This window comes from Zootoca vivipara, chromosome 11, assembly GCF_965207765.1.
Source record: "Zootoca vivipara chromosome 11, rZooViv2.hap1.1, whole genome shotgun sequence".
Lineage (NCBI taxonomy): Eukaryota > Metazoa > Chordata > Lepidosauria > Squamata > Lacertidae > Zootoca > Zootoca vivipara.
This window is the reverse complement of record NC_142594.1, coordinates 6180907-6201896: the sequence shown is the minus strand read 5'-3', so window position 1 is coordinate 6201896 and position 20990 is coordinate 6180907. Positions and strand designations below refer to the sequence as shown.

The following is a 20990-nucleotide window of genomic DNA, read 5'->3' as shown; positions in this document are numbered from 1 at the left end:
AAACTCTGCTGAGGTCCTTATCTCTGTATCTTTCAGCCAACTGGTGTGAAGGAAACCCCAGGCATTTTCCTCAGGGGACAAACACATTTCAACCTTATTACCTCTGACATTTATATAGTCACTGGATGCTCTGTTTGAGTGTTGTTTTTTTTAAAAAAATTAACCCTTCCCAATAAGTAGTGCTTAGAATTGCATGCTAGGGTTTAGCTATCAGAGAACTATCAAATTCTATTTTAAAAAATACTAATCATGGGAGACGCTGCCAAGATGAATGACATGGGGTCACCATCCGAACAAGGAAGTTCATGACCAACAGGCTACTTCAGCGTAAGCAAATGGTGATAAATGTTCTTCATCCTGGAAAGGCTACTGTTCCCAAAGCTGAAATCAGTGAAAAGTTGGCCAAAATGTACAAGACAACCCCAGATGTCATTTTCGTCTTTGGCTTCAGGACTCATTTTGGAGGTGGGAAGACCAAAGGCTTTGGCATGATCTATGATTCCCTCAACTATGCAAAGAAAAAAAATGAACTGAAGCACAGACTAGCCAGCATGGTTTGTATGAAAAGAAGACGACTTCTAGGAAACAGCGTAAAGAACATAAGAACAGAATGGAGAAAGTCAGAGGAACAGCTAAAGCAAACATTGGGGCTGGCAAGAAGTGAGCCAGCAGTGGATTTTTAAGAGAAATTAAGTTATCCTGGCAGAAAATATATGGAGATTGTACTGTTGTGTTGCATTCCGGTTAAATAAATTCTGTGAAAACTAAAAAAAGCCCACAAAAACTAATTATTGAAGAAAAATCCTTGCTTGTGGAAGAGGAAAATATAAAGTACAGCACAACTTTATAATAGCATTTATGCTTTCAGTGTTCAGTGCAGGGATTGCAAATAAATTGTTTTGTCTTCATTTTAAAGAGGACTACCCCTAATATTTAATGCAGAGGAACAGGAAGTGTGGCTTTCTTCACCCCTTCCTCGTCTGGTGCTATTGTGCAAAGCTTCTCGGCTAATGAACCTGATGAAACAGGCCCAGCCTGTAGTAAGAGGGTGGAGAGAAGTCCCTAAGGAAGGATCCTAATTAGAAGCTAGCGGAGGAGAAGGAATTAAGTGCTGTAACATTCAACAACTGTCCAGCTGAAAAAGAGTTTGGGGTTTTAGGGGAGAAAGCAAAAAAAGATCTAAGGATCCAATCAACTGCCAAACCCTTCTTTGTCCCTTTCCTCCTGCCTTTCCTCTTCTCCATTCGCCCATCTTACATCTTCTCATTTTGCATCACAAAGCAATGAAAAAAGAAACACAGGAGTTGCTACATTTCAATTACTTACACTTATCCTGCAATGAATCATGTGGAACTTCTCCCTGGGGACTCTCTTCCAAATCTCCATAATGTAGGACTTTGTGGTTTGGCGAAAGGCGACAATACCAAAATTTATCTGATGAAATAAAGTTTCGGTAAGGATCATTAATCTGTATCATGGCACGCCAGAGACTGTAATCCAGAAATAAAACACATGATTGCAGCATTGCAAAGAGTAAGATTTGCCAACCAATATTTAGAGGGACCTTTTCCACCTGCAACTATGACTCTTAGATCCCTATTTTGCACTGCAACCTTTTATTAAGATGCCACACGAATTTGCATCTCTTACCAGCTTCATCTTCTCCCTCTATAATTCTTCTTAAAGGTGTTTGTCAAGAGTTGCTTCTGGTAATACTATTTGTTGGCAGGTTCAGGCTGCCACAGTCATGAGTTTACGAGGTCAATGCCAGACCATTCCCTTCTAGCAGCTAGCAGGGCTTCTTACCTAGAACACCACTATTTAATAAACATATAAATGTTTATTTATAGGGACCCAGGTGGTGCTGTGGGCTAAACCACTGAGCCTATGGCTTGCTGATCAGAAGGTCGGCGGTTCGAATCCCTGTGACGGGGTGAGCTCCCATTGCTTGGTCCCAGCTCCTGCCAACCTAGCAGTTCGAAAGCACATCAAAATGCAAGTAGATAAATAGGAATCGCTATAGCGGGAAGGTAAACGGCGTTTCCATGTGCTGCTCTACTTTGCCAGAAGCGGCTTTGTCATGCTGGCCACATGACCTGGAAGCTATACGCCGGCTCCCTCAGCCAATAATGCGAGATGAGCGCGCAACCCCAGAGTCGGTCACAACTGGACCTAATAGTCAGGGGTCCCTTTACCTTTACCTATAAATGTTTATTTAATGTTTATTATAAAAGAATGTTCCTACGTTGCAGGGGGTTGGACTAGATGACCCTTAGGATCCCTTCCAACTCTACAATTCTATGGTTCTAAGTGGATATTTTTTTAATGCAGTTTTGCTCCTAGCCAGCTAAAACAAGATCAGACAACAGTGATTCCAACTGCACAGGCTGTCTGATGGTTTGAATGAACCAAACCTATTCCCCGGAGAAAAAGGTTGGATATTTTGAGGTGTTTCCCTTTGGCTCTGATAACCAGAGCGAAACAATATCCAGTAACGTAACTTTACCTCTTATTTATCTTAAGAGTACAGTATTTTTAGATTGTTTGCTTCCCACTGCTTGTGGCAACTACCAGCTTCACATATTGATTTGCTAAGATTTTTTACTATGCTGCATATTTTGTTCAGCGTCCATAACACTTGAAATATATGATGCGTGATAAAAAAAACCCAGAATATGGCTATGTTAATGCCTTCACATGAAATGGCCCTCATGTGATTAGCACAAGAAAGAGGAAACACTTATTCATAAGTGGGCAAATGTGCCAGAAATCTAAGGAGGCTTTTTATGTCAGGCAGACTGAGTGGCAGTTTCCTTCGTTTCAGAATAAGCAGGAAATGTGCACATGATCTTAATGGATTGTGACACCGAAGGCAGACAGTGAGAAAGGGTGAAATAATTCTAGGCAGAATGACAGAAGGATCTAAAGCAGGACTTAATACCTGCCCCAAATTCCTGTAAAAAAAAAACACCACCAGACCATCTCAACGGAAATATTTGCTTTAAGTAAGCATGCCTTATATAGTTTTAAGCTAAGACACTTTTAACAGTACGGGCTTGAGCTTTTTTTTTTTTTTTAAATTACTTGTCTGATAGGGAAACTAGGAGGAAAAAATGGGCAACTCACTTTTTCCTAAAAAGTTGAGGAGATAACATGGAACTTGGTCTTTAGAAACTGAAAATGGATGCTCAGGATCTGAATCCAAGGAAAATTCCCTAGTGTAGCCCATTCTGACATCTTTATCTCACACATGACAACAGCTGCGGGGAGGTGTTTGGGAAAGCAGCCTTGTGGGCTGAATTAGAAGCCCTGCCAGGCCTCAGAAAATCCCCACCAATTTAGAGATATTTAAACCTGTGTTAGGGACCCAGGTGGCGCTGTGGGTTAAACCACAGAGTATAGGGCTTGCTGATCAGAAGGTTGGCGGTTCGAATCCCTGCAACGGGGTGAGCTCCCATTGCTCGGTCCCAGCTCCTGCCCACCTAGCAGTTCGAAAGCACATCAAAGTGCAAGTAGATAAATAGGGACCGCTCCGGCGGGAAGGTAAACGGCGTTTCCGTGCGCTGCTCTGGTTCGCCAGAAGCAGCTTTGTCATGCTGGCCACATGACCTGGAAGCTGTCTGCGGACAAATGCCTATATAGCGAGATGAGCGCCGCAACCCCAGAGTCGGACACAACTGGACCTGATGGTCAGGGGCCCCTTTACCTTTACCTTTTAAACCTGTGTTATGATTTCATCATAGCACAGAATTTCCTATACAATCACGCCATCTTACAGGCTGCCACTTGTTGGAATGAACAAAGATGGAACTGCTGTTTCCAAAAGGTCTCCCTTTGCATCTGCCATAATATAGGTCCACCCTCAGTGGATCAATGGCTCTCCCCCAATTTTATGCTGCATTGACCACACACAGAAGTGATGTTTTAAAGGCACTCTTTCCACCATGTCTGAAAGCTCCCTAACAAAACAATAAAGATGATTTTTTTATAGTGGTCAATGAAAACAAAGGAGCAAAGGAGAAAGAGGCAGGAAAAAGAAATTTGGTTAGTACCTTGCCGGCGCCGACTGTTGAGTTTCCTAAAGCAGGTTCCCTCAACAAGACGATTAAGACGCTGCTGCTTGATCAACTCTAAAATTTCGGGCTGAATCTTCTCTTTTAGCTCCCTGGGAAGGAGTGGGGTGGAGGGAGAACACAAGCAAACAGACAGAGACTTAGTCACATCTAACTAGAAAAACTCACACTACACACAGATACTTTCCATGCAGGTTTTGAGTCTCAACTGGAGTTTTCACTCTGCAATACATTTCCACTTTGGGCAATCTTTTCTCCTTTAGGTTAAGCCTCCTCTGCAATGCTAGCAGTTGTTTGCAAGATAAGAAGGCTGTTTCAACTTAGCAATCAATTGGCAAACCAGGTACAAGGTGCTCTTCTTTATTCTTTACAGTCAAATGTCCCAAACTACTATGGACCTCTGGTCCGTGAGAAGCTGTATATATTCTAGTTACAGGTAGGTAGCCGTGTTGGTCTGAGTCGAAGCAAAATAAAAAAATTCCTTCAGTAGCACCTTAAAGACCAACTAAGTTTATATTTTGGTATGAGCTTTCGTGTGCATGCACACTTCTTCAGATACACATCTGATACATGCACACGAAAGCTCATACCAAAATATAAACTTAGTTGGTCTTTAAGGTGCTACTGAAGGAATTTTTTTATTTTGTATATATTCTGTTTCACTTGTGCTATTGGAGCTTTGCTCCAAACATAGCATATTTGAGGATGGATCGAGTTGTGCCAGGTGAGCAACGAGGGGGACTGGGCCTTTGGTGTGCACACTAGGACTTCATCCAGCAGTACTGCATCCAGAGGAGGGGGATGCACCAGACAGACAGACAGACAGAGGTATAGCTCCCTGCTCCCCACTCCCAAATCTCCAAGGGGAATGAAGCCGTCTTTTACCATTTGAGAAACCAGCTCTCTTTACACTCCGGAACCCAGAACCACATAAGCAGTGAAGTTGCTCATTTACAGTGGTGCCTCGCAAGACGAATTTAATTCGTTCCGCGAGTCAATTCGTTTTGCAAAAAATGCACCTTGCGAATCGCGGTTTCCCATAGGAATGCATGGAAATTTCTTTTTTTGCCCACAGGAACGCATTAATTAAATTTCAACGCATTCCTATGGGAAACCGCGATTCGCAAGACGAATTTTTCGCAAAACGAATTTGTCTTGCAAGTCACCATCGGATCGCAAGATGCAGTCGTCTTGCGAAAAATTCGTCTTGCAGGGCATTCGTCTTGCGAGGTACCACTGTATTCTGTTAAGGAAACGGTGGAGAAAACACACCTGCCTACTGGCAGGGACACCAGTAACTTCACCCTCACTTTCATCTCCCTGAGCAGAGAAGGGATTGCTGCTTCAAAAGCAGGCAGGGCTGCGTGCCTGGAACTTGGGCTGTCCAGGCCGAGGCAGGCAGGGGTGGCAGCTCACTCCTAGAGCTTGTTGCTTTCAATGGGGAGAGCGAAGAAACAGTATTAGCATGAAATGTCTGCTGCTGGCTTGGAACTTCAAGTCCTAGATTCCAAGCAAGGGGGGTTGATTGTTTCCTGGCTTTGCTTTCCCCACAATGGGGACAGATAAGCAGCACTTGTCGTGTTGGCCACAAGCAGTGCCAGAACTCTGGCAGATGCCTGCTTCTCTGTGCAAGCATCTCAATGGGGATTCTGCACGGACTCCATTTTGCCTGCTTTTTGAAAAAGCTCTGGGATGCTAGGCTCTACCATAATATCGTACTGAATAACTATTTTCTTTGGATCAAACTCATTCAGCCAATAAGCTGAAGTCAGAAATCTTAGAGTGCATTGAGAATTCACATTATACATCCTCAAAAACTGAGTCAATGTCTCCCGAGTCTTTAAAAATCAGCTGGGTATGAAGACCTGCAGGCAGAAAATGCAAGCATTTTTCAAGCATTTAAAGCTGATTTTACATTCTGTCACAGGATGCATTGTTGGGTGGCGCGACCGGTTAGTTTACAGCCGTGCTTAGCTCCACTTAAGACGAAAAATGAAGATTAAGTTTCCAAATAAACTTGACTGTAAGCCAAAAAAAATGCTGTTGCATAATGGATAAGGCCCACCAGCTCCATTTTGTTTTACTGCTAAAAATGGGCTGAGATCTGCCATGATGAAGTGGCAAGCGTGTCGTCGCTCCAATGAAAATGTGAAATGGGCCCAAGAGAGGCTTAAAAACAAGTTGACAATCTGCCTCCAGGTCCAAGAGCACAAAGTGATGCAAAAGGAATACCAATTAATATCCATTAACATAGGCATACAGGAGATCCTTTAGATAACCCCCCCCCAGCACCAGACAGTAAAGAAATTCAGTCTGCTTTTGTGGGGTCCTCGTGACTTTGTGTGCTTCCGCTCCAGGCTTCATTTTGCCCGGTTCACTGATGGTGACATTTTCTTTTCGGCGAGGAACTGGGCAAGAAAGGGAAATTCATAGAGGAGGGGGAAAGCACACACACGCACACAAAGGGTGAAAATGTCAAAGCATCATTTGCTGCAAATAAACTACTCTGAGCCCTACAGGGATTAGAAGAACCCACTTTAGGTGAATACAAAGAGGCATGTTTTTATTTCTGCAGATGGAAGCGAGCGCATTCCACGCTGATGTGACTGCCCTGCTTTGAAATGCTGCCCCATGAACAGTTTTATTACAGAGCAATTCCTGAAGGGTTCATAAATGTCATTCATTCACATTTGTTAGACCTCCCAAACAGGAGGTGGGGAGGGGGGAAGCAAGACTTCTACAGGAGAACACCTACAAAATTGGGCGAGATTGGAAATCTTCTTGGTTCATCCTCTCGGACTGGCGAATTTTCAGTATTTCTGCGTAGCTTAGGTTTTGAAGTTTACTTTTGAATTGATCCAGAGAACTAGGCTTCGTGGTCAGTGCTCTCATTATTTGCTCCTTCACCACTTGCATTACCTGTGGATGAAAACAAAAGGGTCTCCGTGAGTAGCCTCCTCGGGTATACATAGCACTTACCAAAAAGGATCTGCTCCTCAAAACGCTGAAATGCTACAATTTTGCTGTATTAGATCAGGTCATCCCCAGTCTCACCTCCCCGCAGCAGGAGGTAAAAGACAGTGATAATCTACAATATGACCCAATTACTCTGGTAGGTGCCTTTCCTGTGGTTCATTAGTGTCAGGGGGGACAGCACTTTGCCCACTGATAACATCAGCAGCGGATCAGAAGGGAGCGGTATGGAGGGAGGGCTCCGAGATGCTGCTGAGTCCTTGCACGACTCAGACGGCCAGTAGAGGAAGGAAGGCTAAGCGACGCAGCGGAGTCACAGCAACGTCCCAGCCAACAAAGGGGAGATGGGACGCAGCCCCTTCCAATGCCCGATTTGAGGCGCGCACCCAGACGTAGGGAGAAGGGGAGGCGTTTTGGGGTCCCCAAAGCTCTTATGTTGGACCAGAAACCGGAAGGCGGTATTGCCGGATTCTGAGAGCGACTAGGCAGTCATGTTTTCTGATGTCTCTGCACTGTAAATAGTATGCACAATAAAGCTCTTAAAGACAGAGTGGACTGGAGCGTTTTTACTCGGGAGTAGCCTCTGACAATCAGTATGCACTTTTAAACCAGAAAACAGCATGGAGGTCTCCTGGTCTCACAGTCCTAAGTCAAATGCGGACCTCCCAGCACCACTACTGACATGCAAAACACTTGCAAAACACACATTCCATGACATGCAAAACACACATTCCATAAGATACTTGCAGCATTACCTCCCATGCGACAGGGAACTGGTAATGTTATGGGAAGGGAAAAGGCAGGCCTTCCTCTGCCAGTGGGGAGTGCAAGTCCTCGCACAGCAGCATAGCTGCCAAGTCTCCTGTTTTCCCCAGGAAATCCCCGTTTTTCCAGCTGTTCCTAGCTGAAAAAACGGATTTTTTTGTTTTTCCCCGGTTTATTCTGGTGCGGCGGCCATTTTGGAACTGGGCGGAGCATGCTCAGAAGCGACTTTTGATGCTGCTCTGCCCAGTTCCAAAATGGCTGCAGTGCGACTTCCGGTCTGCTATTTCCGGCCCGGTCCCTTATTTCTCTGACAGCAACTTGGCAGGTATGCACAGCAGAGATCTAAAGAGCTGTCCTGGTTCATTTCATTGCACTTTGCTCATTACACCTCCGGCCCCAGCAGTGCAAGGTGTGCAGGAAATTTGTTAATCAAATGGTGCTTATAGCTGTACCATGAACACTAGCCTTGTCTGTCGTTTAGTCTCTTGCTCCCTTGCGTCAGTGCAGAAGAAAAGGGCAGGAGCAAAGTCAGATGCAGGTTGCTTGGCTTAGCACAGAAAAGGAACACCTGAAGTTACTCTTCAGTGAGACACAAAGGGCCAACTGCACCATTTGTGGCTTCATTCTTCCCTTGTCTTCAGCTGTCCCCCCCCCCTGAGATTTAATTTGGCTGTGTCCTCTTATGCATGCTGGGGTTAATTCGCCTCTAATCAATCACGGTTTGGCTCTGGAGCTCAACAAAAGCATGCGTGCAAAACCCGTTTATTAACTGTTGCATATTTGAAATGCAGAGCTTTTAAAAACAAGAGCAAAATCAAGAGAGATTCTGAAAGAGAACCATGAAGAATGCAAACTAGAGAAGTGGAATGACAAACAGCAAAGCCAGAGCCAGGCATCTGCATATTAATTATTTAACCAGAAGAAAACTCCAGAGAGATGCAGTTCATTAACATGAAGGGAGGCAGGGGAGAGAGAGAGAGAGCGAGTCAAAATCACATTATTTTGGCTTGCTCTCAGGCTTGATGAAATTGCATGCCTCAAAGTATTTATCTGCCTGTAACCTCCAACTATTATCTCTCTATATATAAAAATGTAAAAATGGTGAAACTGTGGGCTCCACTTTTCTCTGAAACCGCTTGACCTGAAATTTGGACACAACGATCCATGCCACTTCCCGAGTGTTCGCACAACCTCGGATTGCTGACATTGCATACCTGCGCAGGTACAGACCTACTTTTCCACAAACTAAAACAGCGCCCTCACATGGCGTTATTCCCTCAGCTCCACCTCCTACACCCCTCCCTTCCTGTGAAATCTACACCACACCCACAAACCCCGCCTCCACTACGAGATCCACCACTCACATACATCCATGAAGGCCAAACCAACTGAAAACAGGCCTTTTGCAGCAACAAGGCCCAACATTGCCAAGTGGAGGTAGGGCCCTGCCTGGGGGGGATGGGGGCCCAAATAGAGGGCAGGGACAGGTAATGGGTCAGAACAGGGTGGGGGGAGACACAGGGATGAAACCTGCCCTCTCCACTGTATCTCGCCTCGGCTCAGGGTGACCTGAAGGGGGGCTATTACCCTCCATCTCACAGACTAACGCACAGCAACGCGTGCAGGGCCAGCTAGTGTGAGATAGGAATGTATTTTCAAGCACACAAATTGATCACTAAAAAAATCAAGAAAGAAATATGGAAGCTCAAGATCAAAGCTAGCTTTTGCCATGGCAGGCTAAGGAAGGACTAGTGACTTGCTCAGCACCCAGGGTCATCGCACAAATGAACCAACAGGATGTAGCTCTAAGCATAATTTTTGGAGATTTTCTTCACAAATATAATCCAAGCTGTGAGAAGATGGTGGGTACAAAAGAAACGGACTTGCTTGCATAAGATCAAATCCCCAGTGAATTGGGTCCATGGTAGGAAGTGTGCAAAGTTAGCCATGACAAGTGTGGCAATGGAGAACCTCAACAACACTTCTCTTGGGCGACCACTTGTCTTGAGCCACTCCACAATTCATAAGCCAAACCTAGAAGTGATAGTCACAGTTCAGGCCCACCCACCATAGCTGCCAAGTCTCCCGTATTCCCTGGGAAACCCCCGTTTTTCCAGCTGTCACCAGCAAAAAAAACGAATTTTTTTGTTTCCCCCCGGTTTATTCTGGCGTGGCGGCCATTTTGGAACTGGGCGGAGCATGCTCAGAAGCGACTTTTGATGCTGCTTTGCCCAGTTCCAAAATGGCTGCAGCGTGACTTCTGGTGCGGCGACTATTTTGGAACAGGGCAGAGCAGCATCAAAAGTAGCTTCTGAGCATGCTCCGCCCAGTTCCAAAATGGCAGCAGCACTACTTCCGGTCCAATCCCTTATTTCTCAGGCCGGAATTTGGCAGCTATGCCACCCACGGTGAAGTTTCCATTTATTTATGAGACAGAACCACTTTCCTTGCAGTCCACTGTTTCTTTACAGTGTGCCAAACAATTCATTCTGCTAATTGAAAATGGGAAACTACCGGGTGAAGTGGGGGCAGCATTCTGGAATATTTATTTATTGGCACATTTATATCCTGCCCTTCTAGTGTCAGTGCACCCACTCAAGGCAGGCTCATAGTTTGTCTCCCCTGTGGCTTTAGGCTTGCGGTTTGGAAAACTTTTTTGAGCCTAGACTCAGACATAATGTTACGTGAAAACAAGGGCTTAAGCTCAGGCATCCCCAAACTGCGGCCCTCCAGATGTTTTGGCCTACAACTCCCATGATCCCTAGCTAACAGGACCAGTGGTCGGGAAAGATGGGAATTGTAGTCCAAAACATCTGGAGGGCCAAAGTTTGGGGATGCCTGGCTTAGCTCTAGGTAGAGGCAGCAGAATGACCAGGAGAAGAGAGAAGCGGCCACATGTTTTCCTGCAAATACTTGTGTGTTCTCAGGCATAGTTTGTCTTAGTGGTGTGCATGAACCAGGCTGATTACAAGCTATTTGTAGTGCGCAGCCAAAGTTTCTTACTTGTTTACAAAATATGTGAGCTGAGATCCACACTTCTTATTCTAGATTTCTTATTCTTATTTGTATACTACTACGGTGTCCTCAGTAAAGGGCACACATTACATTATGTGGGCTCGTGAATGTCTGGAATAAGATCTATCCTTTAAAGAATAGAAACCCTTTAAAACAACCGTAAAGCTATCTTCCTGGCAGGAGACTACATTAAGAGCCCATTTCGAGAATGAATTCTGCAATCCCGATTGCTAATTTAGAAAGAAGAGTGCTTCTTATTAACATCCTTGTCAAAGAACTAAAAGCACTGTGATTTCACTCCTTTTTATGCCATTCCTGTCTTACTCTAAAACAAAAATTGCAGCGTCATTTCAACCCTAATGGCCGGAAACAATGCTGGATGAAAAGGAATTGAAAAGTGTCCACTGGATTTATTACTGCTTTGGATGCGATACTAAAAACATTTAAAATATAAACCCCCAAAGACTCCTAAGAATCCTGGAATAAAATTCTGTTGCTTATCACTTATTTAGGAGCCAAGGCTAGTCAGACCAGATTTATTTATTTTTTAGAATTCTCCAGCTGCCACCTTTCTGTCTCTGATTTTTGGGGGTGATAATTCTACAGTATCACTGATGAAAGGGATTTCAGTGAAGTCCAGCTTTTCCAGTTAAGACTCATCCCCCCCCCCCCCCGACAACCACTTGGATTAATCTAAATGCTGACAACCTCTCATAATTGTGATTCATTTCCACACCTAAGCGGGTGGGGAAATCAATAATTTAAAAAGAACAGTATATATACCGGTAGCTGTTGTTGTTTTTACATACGAAGTAGCTCTCAGTCCATTTAACACACCGGATGAAATTGGTTCTTGCCGAGGAAAACTCATGCCACAATAAATTAGCCTTTGAAGTTCCCGAGAAACAGATTAACACATTTAATGGAATGTGCACCCTGCAATTGTGTTCAGAGAAGGGAAAGCAGCTAAGACTAGTTGACTCACGCCACAAATACAGCACGGAACTTCAAGCACATTTGACAAAATGGTTCTGCACAGTACACTGTGGGTCTCTTCAAATCAACACAATGTGCACATGTGTGTGTACATAGCAGAACAAATGTCGCAAATGTGCAGATAAAGTAAGCAGAGGCCAGGTGTCAAGGCAGGGGGCTTCTGCCATTTGTCTATCCTAACCTCCAACCAACAGTGTTTTCAAGCCACATGCCCCTATGTCAAATTAACTGTGTATCATTTTAATCGCTTTGACCTCATCTCTGTCTTGTCACCTTTTGAAAGCTTCCTCCACCATCACCCTTTATCTCATCCCACTTCTCTCCTCATTCTCACTCTCTTATCGCACCAGGCAAGGATTTACTTCTATGCAAAAATAATGAATGCTGTTTCCTAGAAGGAAGATAAGACTTCTTGATATGCTTCTGGTGTGCCTGGTAGGCAAATTAAGTGACAGTCAAACGAGTCGCTCATGAGAGAAAAGTTTTAGCAGGTGATAGAACTAAAAACTATTCTAGAATAGTGTTTCTAGACACTTCTCTAATATTTGAGCACTGGACTGATAACCAGAATAATTGATCATTTTAAATCGACAATTAGGGCTAATCATATTAACTGCACAGATTAATTAGAAAGTCCATCCCTACCTGTCTTGATCTAACAGACCACACCTGTGCCACAAAAGCTTGGGTTGCAGTCAAAGGGGAAGGTTTATGTGCAGCTGAGGGCGTTTTGCCTATGAAATAATATTTTATTTATACCCCGTCCATCTGGCTGGGTTTCCCCAGCCACTCTGGGCGGCTTCCAACAGAAAAATAAAATAAAATAATCGATTAAACATTAAAAGCCTCCCTAAAAAGGGCTGGCTTCAGTTGTCTTCTAAAAATCTGGTAGCTGTTTTTCTCTTTGACATCTGCTGGGAGGGCGTTCCACAGGGCGGGTGCCACTACCGAAAAGGCCCTCTGCCTGGTTCCCTGTAACTTGGCTTCTCGCAACGAGGGAACCGCCAGAAGGCCCTCGGCGCTGGATCTCAGTGTCCGGGCAGAACGATGGTGGTGGAGGCGCTCCTTCAGGTATACTGGACCGAGGCCGTTTAGGGCTTTAAAGGTCAGCACCAACACTTTGAATTGTGCTCGGAAACGTACTGGGAGCCAATGTAGATCTTTCAAGACTGGCGTTATGTGGTCTCGGCGGCTGCTCCCAGTCACCAGTCTAGGTGCCGCATTCTGGATTAGTTGTAGTTTCCGGGTCACCTTCAAAGGTAGCCCCACGTAGAGCGCATTGCAGTAGTCTTTCTCTGCAATTTTTTTTCGGCTAGAACATACGCTACTAATTAGGCTGCTCCATTTTAAACATGTACAATATTTTATACTGTTATTAAAATCACTTAAGCTTCATTGCTCGCCTTCAAAAAGCCCTGGGAATCGCAGTTCTAATCACAAATTACAAGCTAAGGGATCAAGCGATATAACCAGTGACTTTGATTCAAAGTAATTGAATGTTTGAAACACTGAAGTACTCTAAATGTGAGTTCAAATATTGCATTATAAAATAGTATTTTTCTATTAAATATTCAAAAGAGGAAGACATGCTTATTTGATGCTGAGTCTTATATATTGTTCTTTGAATGTGTCTTAGGTAAAGTTGAAAAATTTCATATGCCAGAGAGAAAGTGTGCACACCATTCAATCATGTAGAAAGAGATCTCATTCAAAGAATGCTATTTAACAATCAGGTCTTGAAGGGGGCTTCCAGCTAAAAGTTAAGATTATGTTGTTTGTTGTTTGCATAAAGCTGCACGCAAATGGCCCCTCATTCTCCAGCCTATTTGTGGGCAGAGGAATTGCGAGGACCATCTCACTGAATTTCTCCAGAGGGAGGAGAAATTTTCCAACAGGATGGACAGACCATCAGCAGCAACAGTAGCACAACATCTGCCTTTTCTACCTGCAGTAGGGTGTGCTTTTCCTCAGCCACTGCAACTGACAGCTGCAGGACCACAGGACGTTGTCTCCTTCTGAGCCAGACTATTGGTCTATCTATGAATCCCAAGCCGGAATTAAGATTGCCGGAAGAAATATCAACAACCTCAGATATGCAGATGACACAACCTTGATGGCAGAAAGTGAGGAGGAATTAAAGAACCTTTTAATGAGGGTGAAAGAGGAGAGCACAAAATATGGTCTGAAGCTCAACATCGAAAAAACCAAGATCATGGCCACTGGTCCCATCACCTCCTGGCAAATAGAAGGGGAAGAAATGGAGGCAGTGAGAGATTTTACTTTCTTGGGCTCCTTGATCACTGCAGATGGTGACAGCAGTCACGAAATTAAAAGACGCCTGCTTCTTGGGAGAAAAGCAATGACAAACCTAGACAGCATCTTAAAAAGCAGAGACATCACCTTGCCGACAAAGGTCCGTATAGTTAAAGCTATGGTTTTCCCAGTAGTGATGTATGGAAGTGAGAGCTGGACCATAAAGAAGGCTGATCGCCGAAGAATTGATGCTTTTGAATTATGGTGCTGGAGGAGACTCTTGAGAGTCCCATGGACTGCAAGAAGATCAAACCTATCCATTTTGAAGGAAATCAGCCCCGAGTGCTCACTGGAAGGACAGATTCTGAAACTGAGGCTCCAATACTTTGGCCACCTCATGAGAAGAGAAGATTTCCTGGAAAAGACCCTGATGTTGGGAAAGATGGAGGGCACAAGGAGAAGGGAACGACAGAGGACGAGATGGTTGGACAGTGTTCTTGAAACCACGAACATGAGTTTGACCAAACTGTGGGAGGCAGTGCAAGACAGGAGTGCCTGGCGTGCTATGGTCCATGGGGTCACGAAGAGTCGGACACGACTAAACGACTAAACAACAACAACATCTCAGTATAGCCTACACAGGCTGGCAGTATCTCTTCGGGGCTTCAGGCTGTGTTCTCTCCAGCTGTGCAGTAGATGCTCTACCACTGAGACCCGACTCTTCTACCCTCCCCTGCCCCTGACAAAAAGAGAGAGAAAGGAACTACAACTGGCAGCCTAGCTACCGTTCTGCATCATCCACAATGGTCCAGACCTAGCGCCATTCCGAGACAGTGTACACGTGGGCGTGTATCTGAGATAATTGTGCAAAGTGGCCCTTTTCTAATGGAATGAGGGGGGGGGGGAGAGAAACATCTCAGAAATTTTCTTAGAAAAAATGATTTGTAGAAACCTTTGGCTCAATTCTAGTTTTTAAGGCTAGCAGGGGGGAGCCAAGGTGGTTGCTGGGCAGCTGATAAATGACCGAGCCCAAAAGGGAGCGAAGCTTTCCTCAGCTTTCATGGCAGAAGTAGAATGATCCCACTGAGATTCTGAAAACTGTTTTGCCATCACCGATGAGCGCATGTTTTCTGTAAATACTGTTCAGAGGAAATGGATCATTAATTGCTGCAATAAGCACATTAGCTTCTTGAATTGCTATAGATCTACAGACAAGGAAATTGGGTCTTCTGGGAATGGAACATCAGCACATGACTCGGTTTAATGGCTCTCGGAGGCAGTAAGAGAAGAACAAACCAGATAGGCCCACAGGCAAGCATGATACATCTCGTCTACCCTGACACTTAAAGATTTCTGTAGGCATTTTGCCCTTTGGCTCTTACAGAAATTCTGAGGGTGCAGAGATACAATTCAAAAGGCTCTGATACTTTTGGTTCAGTCCCTGGATAATCTGCAGAAGTATCAAAGAGAAGCAGGTGGTAGATATTAATGGACTGGCATATCTATCTATCTATCTATCTATCTATCTATCTATCTATCTATCTATCTATCTATCATCTATCTATCTATCTATCTATCTATCTATCTATCTATCTATCTATCTATCTATCATCTATCTATCTATCTATCTATTTCTAGCACCCCTGTAGGATTCGGTCACTCTACTGTCTACTGAGTGTGGAAAGAACACCATGCAGAATACATAGCTCATGCAAGTCACTGTAAGTCATATAGTGACCACATCAACCTCCTACATATTGGGGCAGTGAAATAAATAACAGGACTAAATCTGAGCTGTGCGGATATGCCTCAAATGTCAAGGGACGGTCACATGGGACAAAGAGGGAAGATGAAGAAGCAGAGACCTCATCAGAAAAGGGTGAGAAAGGAGAAGTGGAAAATGTATGAGTTCATAATAACATGAACGCAATAGGTTTTGAAATTTGGATCTGAAATATTGAAGGGCAAATGCATCAGAAAGAAGAACCTTTTACAAGCACCATAATCAAGTGCGTCATGAATAACATGTTATGTGAATACTCATCTTATGGTAGAGATAAATGGTGTTTCTGGTACTCATATGGCTTTAGAAAATAGCTAGGTTTGCGTGCTCACCTGTGTTTGACCTCAATCACAAGATGTGCATTATCTGAGCCGCACCTTACAGTGGGAATTAGGAAGGGGACACACACACACACAAAACAAATGTCCTTAACAACTATTTATATCCCATTATGTATCCTAGGGGCAGGGTAGGCATGTAATGACTGCAGCATGCAATGGTTTATCTGACCAAGTAAAAGGATGTGACAGCTGGAAATCGCTGCTTTTGTGAAACTGTTCATTACTTAATTGAAGTCTAGATCAGTTGGTTGGAGATGTTATTCCTTCCCCCACTCCATGTCTGTTCCAGCTATGATCAAAAGAAAACATCGGCAATGCCGGCTGGGCGGTTTATTACCCAGGAATCTTTCCAGTAATGTTTCATCTGTCGCCCTGCCTTCCTCCATGGTCAGCATAGCTCAGGGGCAAAATTCTAAAGTAAAGAAGTTGACAGAGGCTTGCAATCACCCCATCCTTGTTGCTTACATGTCAAGGTAGGCAGGAAAAGCTAGGTTTGCCTCAAAGTTCTGCAGACAAAGCAGCAGCTACCATGTAAGGGTCTTCACAAGACCCTTGCTACAATGCCGCTTCCTGTTGGCTGGGGGTCAGCTGATAAAAGTAAAATGTTTCATCCAATGACCAAGACTACTCAATTCCATTGTAACATAAACAAAATGGGCATAATCTTCTGTCTTGACACTTCTGTTGTTTTGTTCACAAGCAGGTATTCACAGTTTAATTTGACTAACAGCTCGTGGGACCAACTACGGTACCTCCAAAAGCTATTCCACTTTCCTCATCTCAGCCCTGCAAAGTGGAGAAAGAATGAAGCAAGTATAGCACACCTCTGCCTAGCAACAGGAAGTAAATGCTGCAGGAAACGTACAAAGTACATCCACTTCACCAAAGAATAACCATAACCAGGCTGCAAATTAACTAGAACTGGAAATAAGAGGTTCTATGCAGCTTTAAGTATTGGGTCCACTCGTGTTAGGAACTGGTTCTTATAACAACACCATAGCCTTACCTTCCAAGTCCGGGACTGCAGAATCCGGGACCGGCAGCCCTGTGACACCGGAAGTTGCGTCAATGTAACTTCCGGTGTCGTTTTGCCCTTCTATGGGCACCAAAAATGGCCGCCACCGGCTTCGAAAGTTGCTTCTACGCATGTCAGGAAGTGCGTCAATGCAACTTCAAAAATGGCTGCCGCGGACACCGGAAGTCGCGCCTATGCACTTCTGGACATGCGTAGATGCGATTTTGAAGCTGGCGGCGGCCATTTTTGGTGTCCATAGAAGGGCAAATCAGAAAGAAAAAAATGGCCGCCGGCAGGAGAAAATAACGGAGAAAAACGGAAGACGAAGTGATACGGGGGACCACCGGGAAAGGGTAAGTAAAAACAGGGGTTTCCCGGGAAAAACGGGGTACTTGGCAGCTATGCCATAGTCAGCATTTAAACAGTTTATATTTAATGTTTTTAGGTAGAAGAGAATCAGGGCTTAAAGGTAATCTATTCATTCTTGCTATTGCACCTGATGCTGAATGTGCTTGCAGCATCAGTCTTGCAGCTCCTTTACGTACCCTGGTGTTGACTGTGTAACTCTAAAACTCTTAATGGGTAAGGAGGCTTAAGGAGCCACCTTCCCCATGGGAATCCAGATGCCATTTCATGTTATCTAATGGAACCCTCCTGTGTGTCTCTGCACTTTCTGATATATGGACTTCTATTGTGGCCCCCAGAATGCAGAACTCCCTACCTGAGATTCCACCTGGTCATGTCCAACTGCCCTTCAAGAAGTTTTAATTTCCAGAAGCTTTTAGCTTAAATATTGTGTAATAATTTTTTTTAGCTTCACTTTGATTTTTCTCAATGTTATATTAAACCAAAGCTTTGCGTTTTTTTGTATGGATTTTAAAACTTTAAAATTGCTGTTTGCTATTAATTTTCTAAAGGTTTTTCTGAAAACCAACTTGTGCACCTCCATTTACCTTGATAAATACTGATACAACCCCCATCACTGTGCAATAAGCTTGCACAATGCATATGATGCAGCACATGGAATGTGAAACAGATCTTGAGAATCTGGACACATAATCTTTGTTCTGCCTGGTCCAGCGCCGAGGGCCTTCTGGCGGTTCCCTCGCTGCAAGAAGCCAAGTTATAGGGAACTAGGGAGAGGGCCTTCTCGGTAGTGGCAACCGCCCTGTGGAATGTCCTCCCAACAGATGTCAAGGAAATAAACAGCTATCTGACTTTTAAAAGACATCTGAAGGCAGCCCTGTTTAGGGAAGCTTTTAATGTTTAACAGATTATTGCATTAAGGACCCCTGACAGTTGTGGCAGTTGTGGCAATCACTACATCTTGCGGAAATAAATCCCATACCTTAGCAGTGCACTGTGTGAACAAGTCATTTTCTTTGCTGTCTGTTTAGAATTTTCTGACTTTCAGTTTCATTGAATGGCCCCAGGTTCTAGTATTATGCAAGGGGAGTGGGGGGGGGGAGGTTCTCTCAATCTACTTTCTCTACCCCATGCCTAATCTTATACACCTCTTAGCATGTCTCCTCTACTCACATTTTACAATCCTATTTGGGGAATATGCTGTTATTAATAAGGACAGCTTGCATCCTGTATGTGGCAGTTCCAAACATGGCCCTTCTGGGTCTAGATTTGTGTATTTTATTGCTGTTACTGCCACAGTTTCGTAGTGCTGCCTTCCTTTCTCCTCCCCCCCCCGAAAATATGAAGAGCATATCAAATCTCACAATGCTATAGACACACTTTAGATTGAATTTCAAGAAAGAGATAGAGAGAAGCAACCCTTTTAAGTGCAGGAATATATTGCCTGGAGTAAAAGAGGATGAATAACCGGCAGCTAGAATCTGTGAATTGGCAGCAAAGTCCAAATGAGACAACCAAGGTAAGAGGATTCAAATAAGAAGTGACTTCTTCTCCCTTATAGGAGCAAGCCAAGAAGACTGGGCAGAGGAAGAAATAGAGCAAGGGAAGGCAATCTAAGGTCCAGGGGCCGGATGCGGCCCAATCGCCTTCTCAATGCAGCCCGCGGACGGTCCGGGAATCAGCATGTTTTTACATGAGTAGAATGTGTCCTTTTATTTAAAACGCATCTCTGGGTTATTTGTGGGGCCTGCCTTGTGTTTTTACATGAATAGAATGTGTGCTTTTATTTAAAATGCATCTCTGGGTTATTTGTGGGGCATAGGAATTTGTTCACACACACACACCCCAAATATAGTCCGGCCCACCACACGGTCTGAGGGACAGTGGACCAGCCCATGGCTGAAAAAGGTTGCTAACCCCTGGAATAGAGGAACGCAGATGTCCGAGTGGGAGCAGGCATCTCTAATAGTCATAGCTGCTCTGCTTTGGATAAATTGACTGTAGCCTCTGGTAGCAGTAGAAAATATCGCTCAAGGGCAACAGCCATCAGCACATCAATCACAGGGTCTCGCAAGATTGCCTCCAATAAGTCTATCAACCTTCCAGAAACCCAAGGTGGTTTATCCTTGGAGAACAGGATAAAACTCAAAATGGGTGCATGTGCCCTGAGTAAACTAGAAGGATCGGATGGAGATTGTTATATAAATAAAATAAAGTAAAAGCTTGAAAGGCTTCAGAACCTTGTAAGAGAAGATGGGTGCTTTAAAGTTTTTAAGCGTGGAATAAACAGTGCACCACAAAAAAAATCCATCCACAGCTGATTCATGGTTTTTCATTTCTTAATCCTGCAAGAAGAAGTGACAACATTTCTACCTCACTCAGCACATTAATCTTTCTCTTAAAAAAAAAAGCCCAGCACAATATCTTAGTCCAGTTGGTGGCAATTACAAGGAAGAATAAAGAAAGTCAAGGGGAGGGGGAATGAGAGAGATGGATGGGTGGGTGGGTGGGTGGAGAGTTGAAGTCTGTGAATCCAACCTCATTTCTGTCTTGCTTGTCTGCTAAAGTCCCAATATCCTAATCCTGAAAAAGTCTGCAAGGGACTTGACTATTTTGTTCCTCTTTGGGGAAAGAGAATTCGGCTTCATTAGGGTAACAGTTTGTCTTCCCCCAGCAAAAAAAATCTGTGCACGAAAAGGATGTTGCTGATGTGAGAACGGATAACCTCAAACATTATTCACAGGAACCATATGCATATTGTCATGCAATGCAAAGCACACACATGTGCACTTGCCACGTGCAATTTATATGTGGGTGCTTTCTCAATTCCACAAATAGTGCTGATAGACAAAAGTGCTACAGAACCATATTAACTCATCAATGCATGAGTGTATGCAACAGAACTGTATTGTGGTTCGATGGAACCCAGGAGATGAGAGTTCTAGTACTGCCTCTCTGGATAATGCCAGTATTTTCAGAGATGCAATTTCCATAGCATTGGCTGTTTGTAATTGTTCTTAGGGGTGGGAATAATCTCTTTATTTCATAACACTGCAATTCATAGAAGTATACAAGACGGAGTCCTCAAGGAAACAGACAAACAGAAAAAGGAAGGGAGCAAAGAGCTGAGTTTTTAAATGATTTCTGAAGATGGAGATTGATGGGGTGACACTGGTGTCCAGAGGTATGAGAGTGCATTCCTAATGTTAAGGAGCAGCTAAATTTTATGGCCAAGGGACGTGGGTGGCGCTGTGGGTTAAACCACAGAGCCTAGGGCTTGCTGATCAGAAGGTTGGCGGTTCGAATCCCTGCGACGGGGTGAGCTCCCGTTGTTTGGTCCCAGCTCCTGCCCACCTAGCAGTTCGAAAGCATGTCAAGTGCAAGTAGATAAATAGGAACCGCTACAGCGG

General features: G+C 44.1%; 1 protein-coding gene and 1 pseudogene across 4 annotated transcripts in view; one reads left to right on the top strand and one right to left on the bottom strand.

Annotated features, from left to right (window-relative positions):
* Window positions 1–20990, bottom strand: part of ELMO1 (engulfment and cell motility 1) — a 305776-nt gene that overhangs the window by 15143 nt on the left and 269643 nt on the right. For all 4 annotated transcript variants that reach the window (XM_088653940.1, XM_035129257.3, XM_035129258.3 and 1 more), the window contains 3 exons: window positions 6829–6992; window positions 4053–4165; window positions 1327–1434 (listed from right to left, as the gene is read on the bottom strand). In XM_088653940.1, coding sequence (XP_088510066.1) covers window positions 1327–1434; window positions 4053–4165; window positions 6829–6992 — 385 coding nt within the window. The remainder of the gene's footprint in view (window positions 1–1326; window positions 1435–4052; window positions 4166–6828; window positions 6993–20990) is intronic.
* On the top strand, window positions 276–773 carry LOC118091817 (small ribosomal subunit protein eS24 pseudogene; annotated as a pseudogene).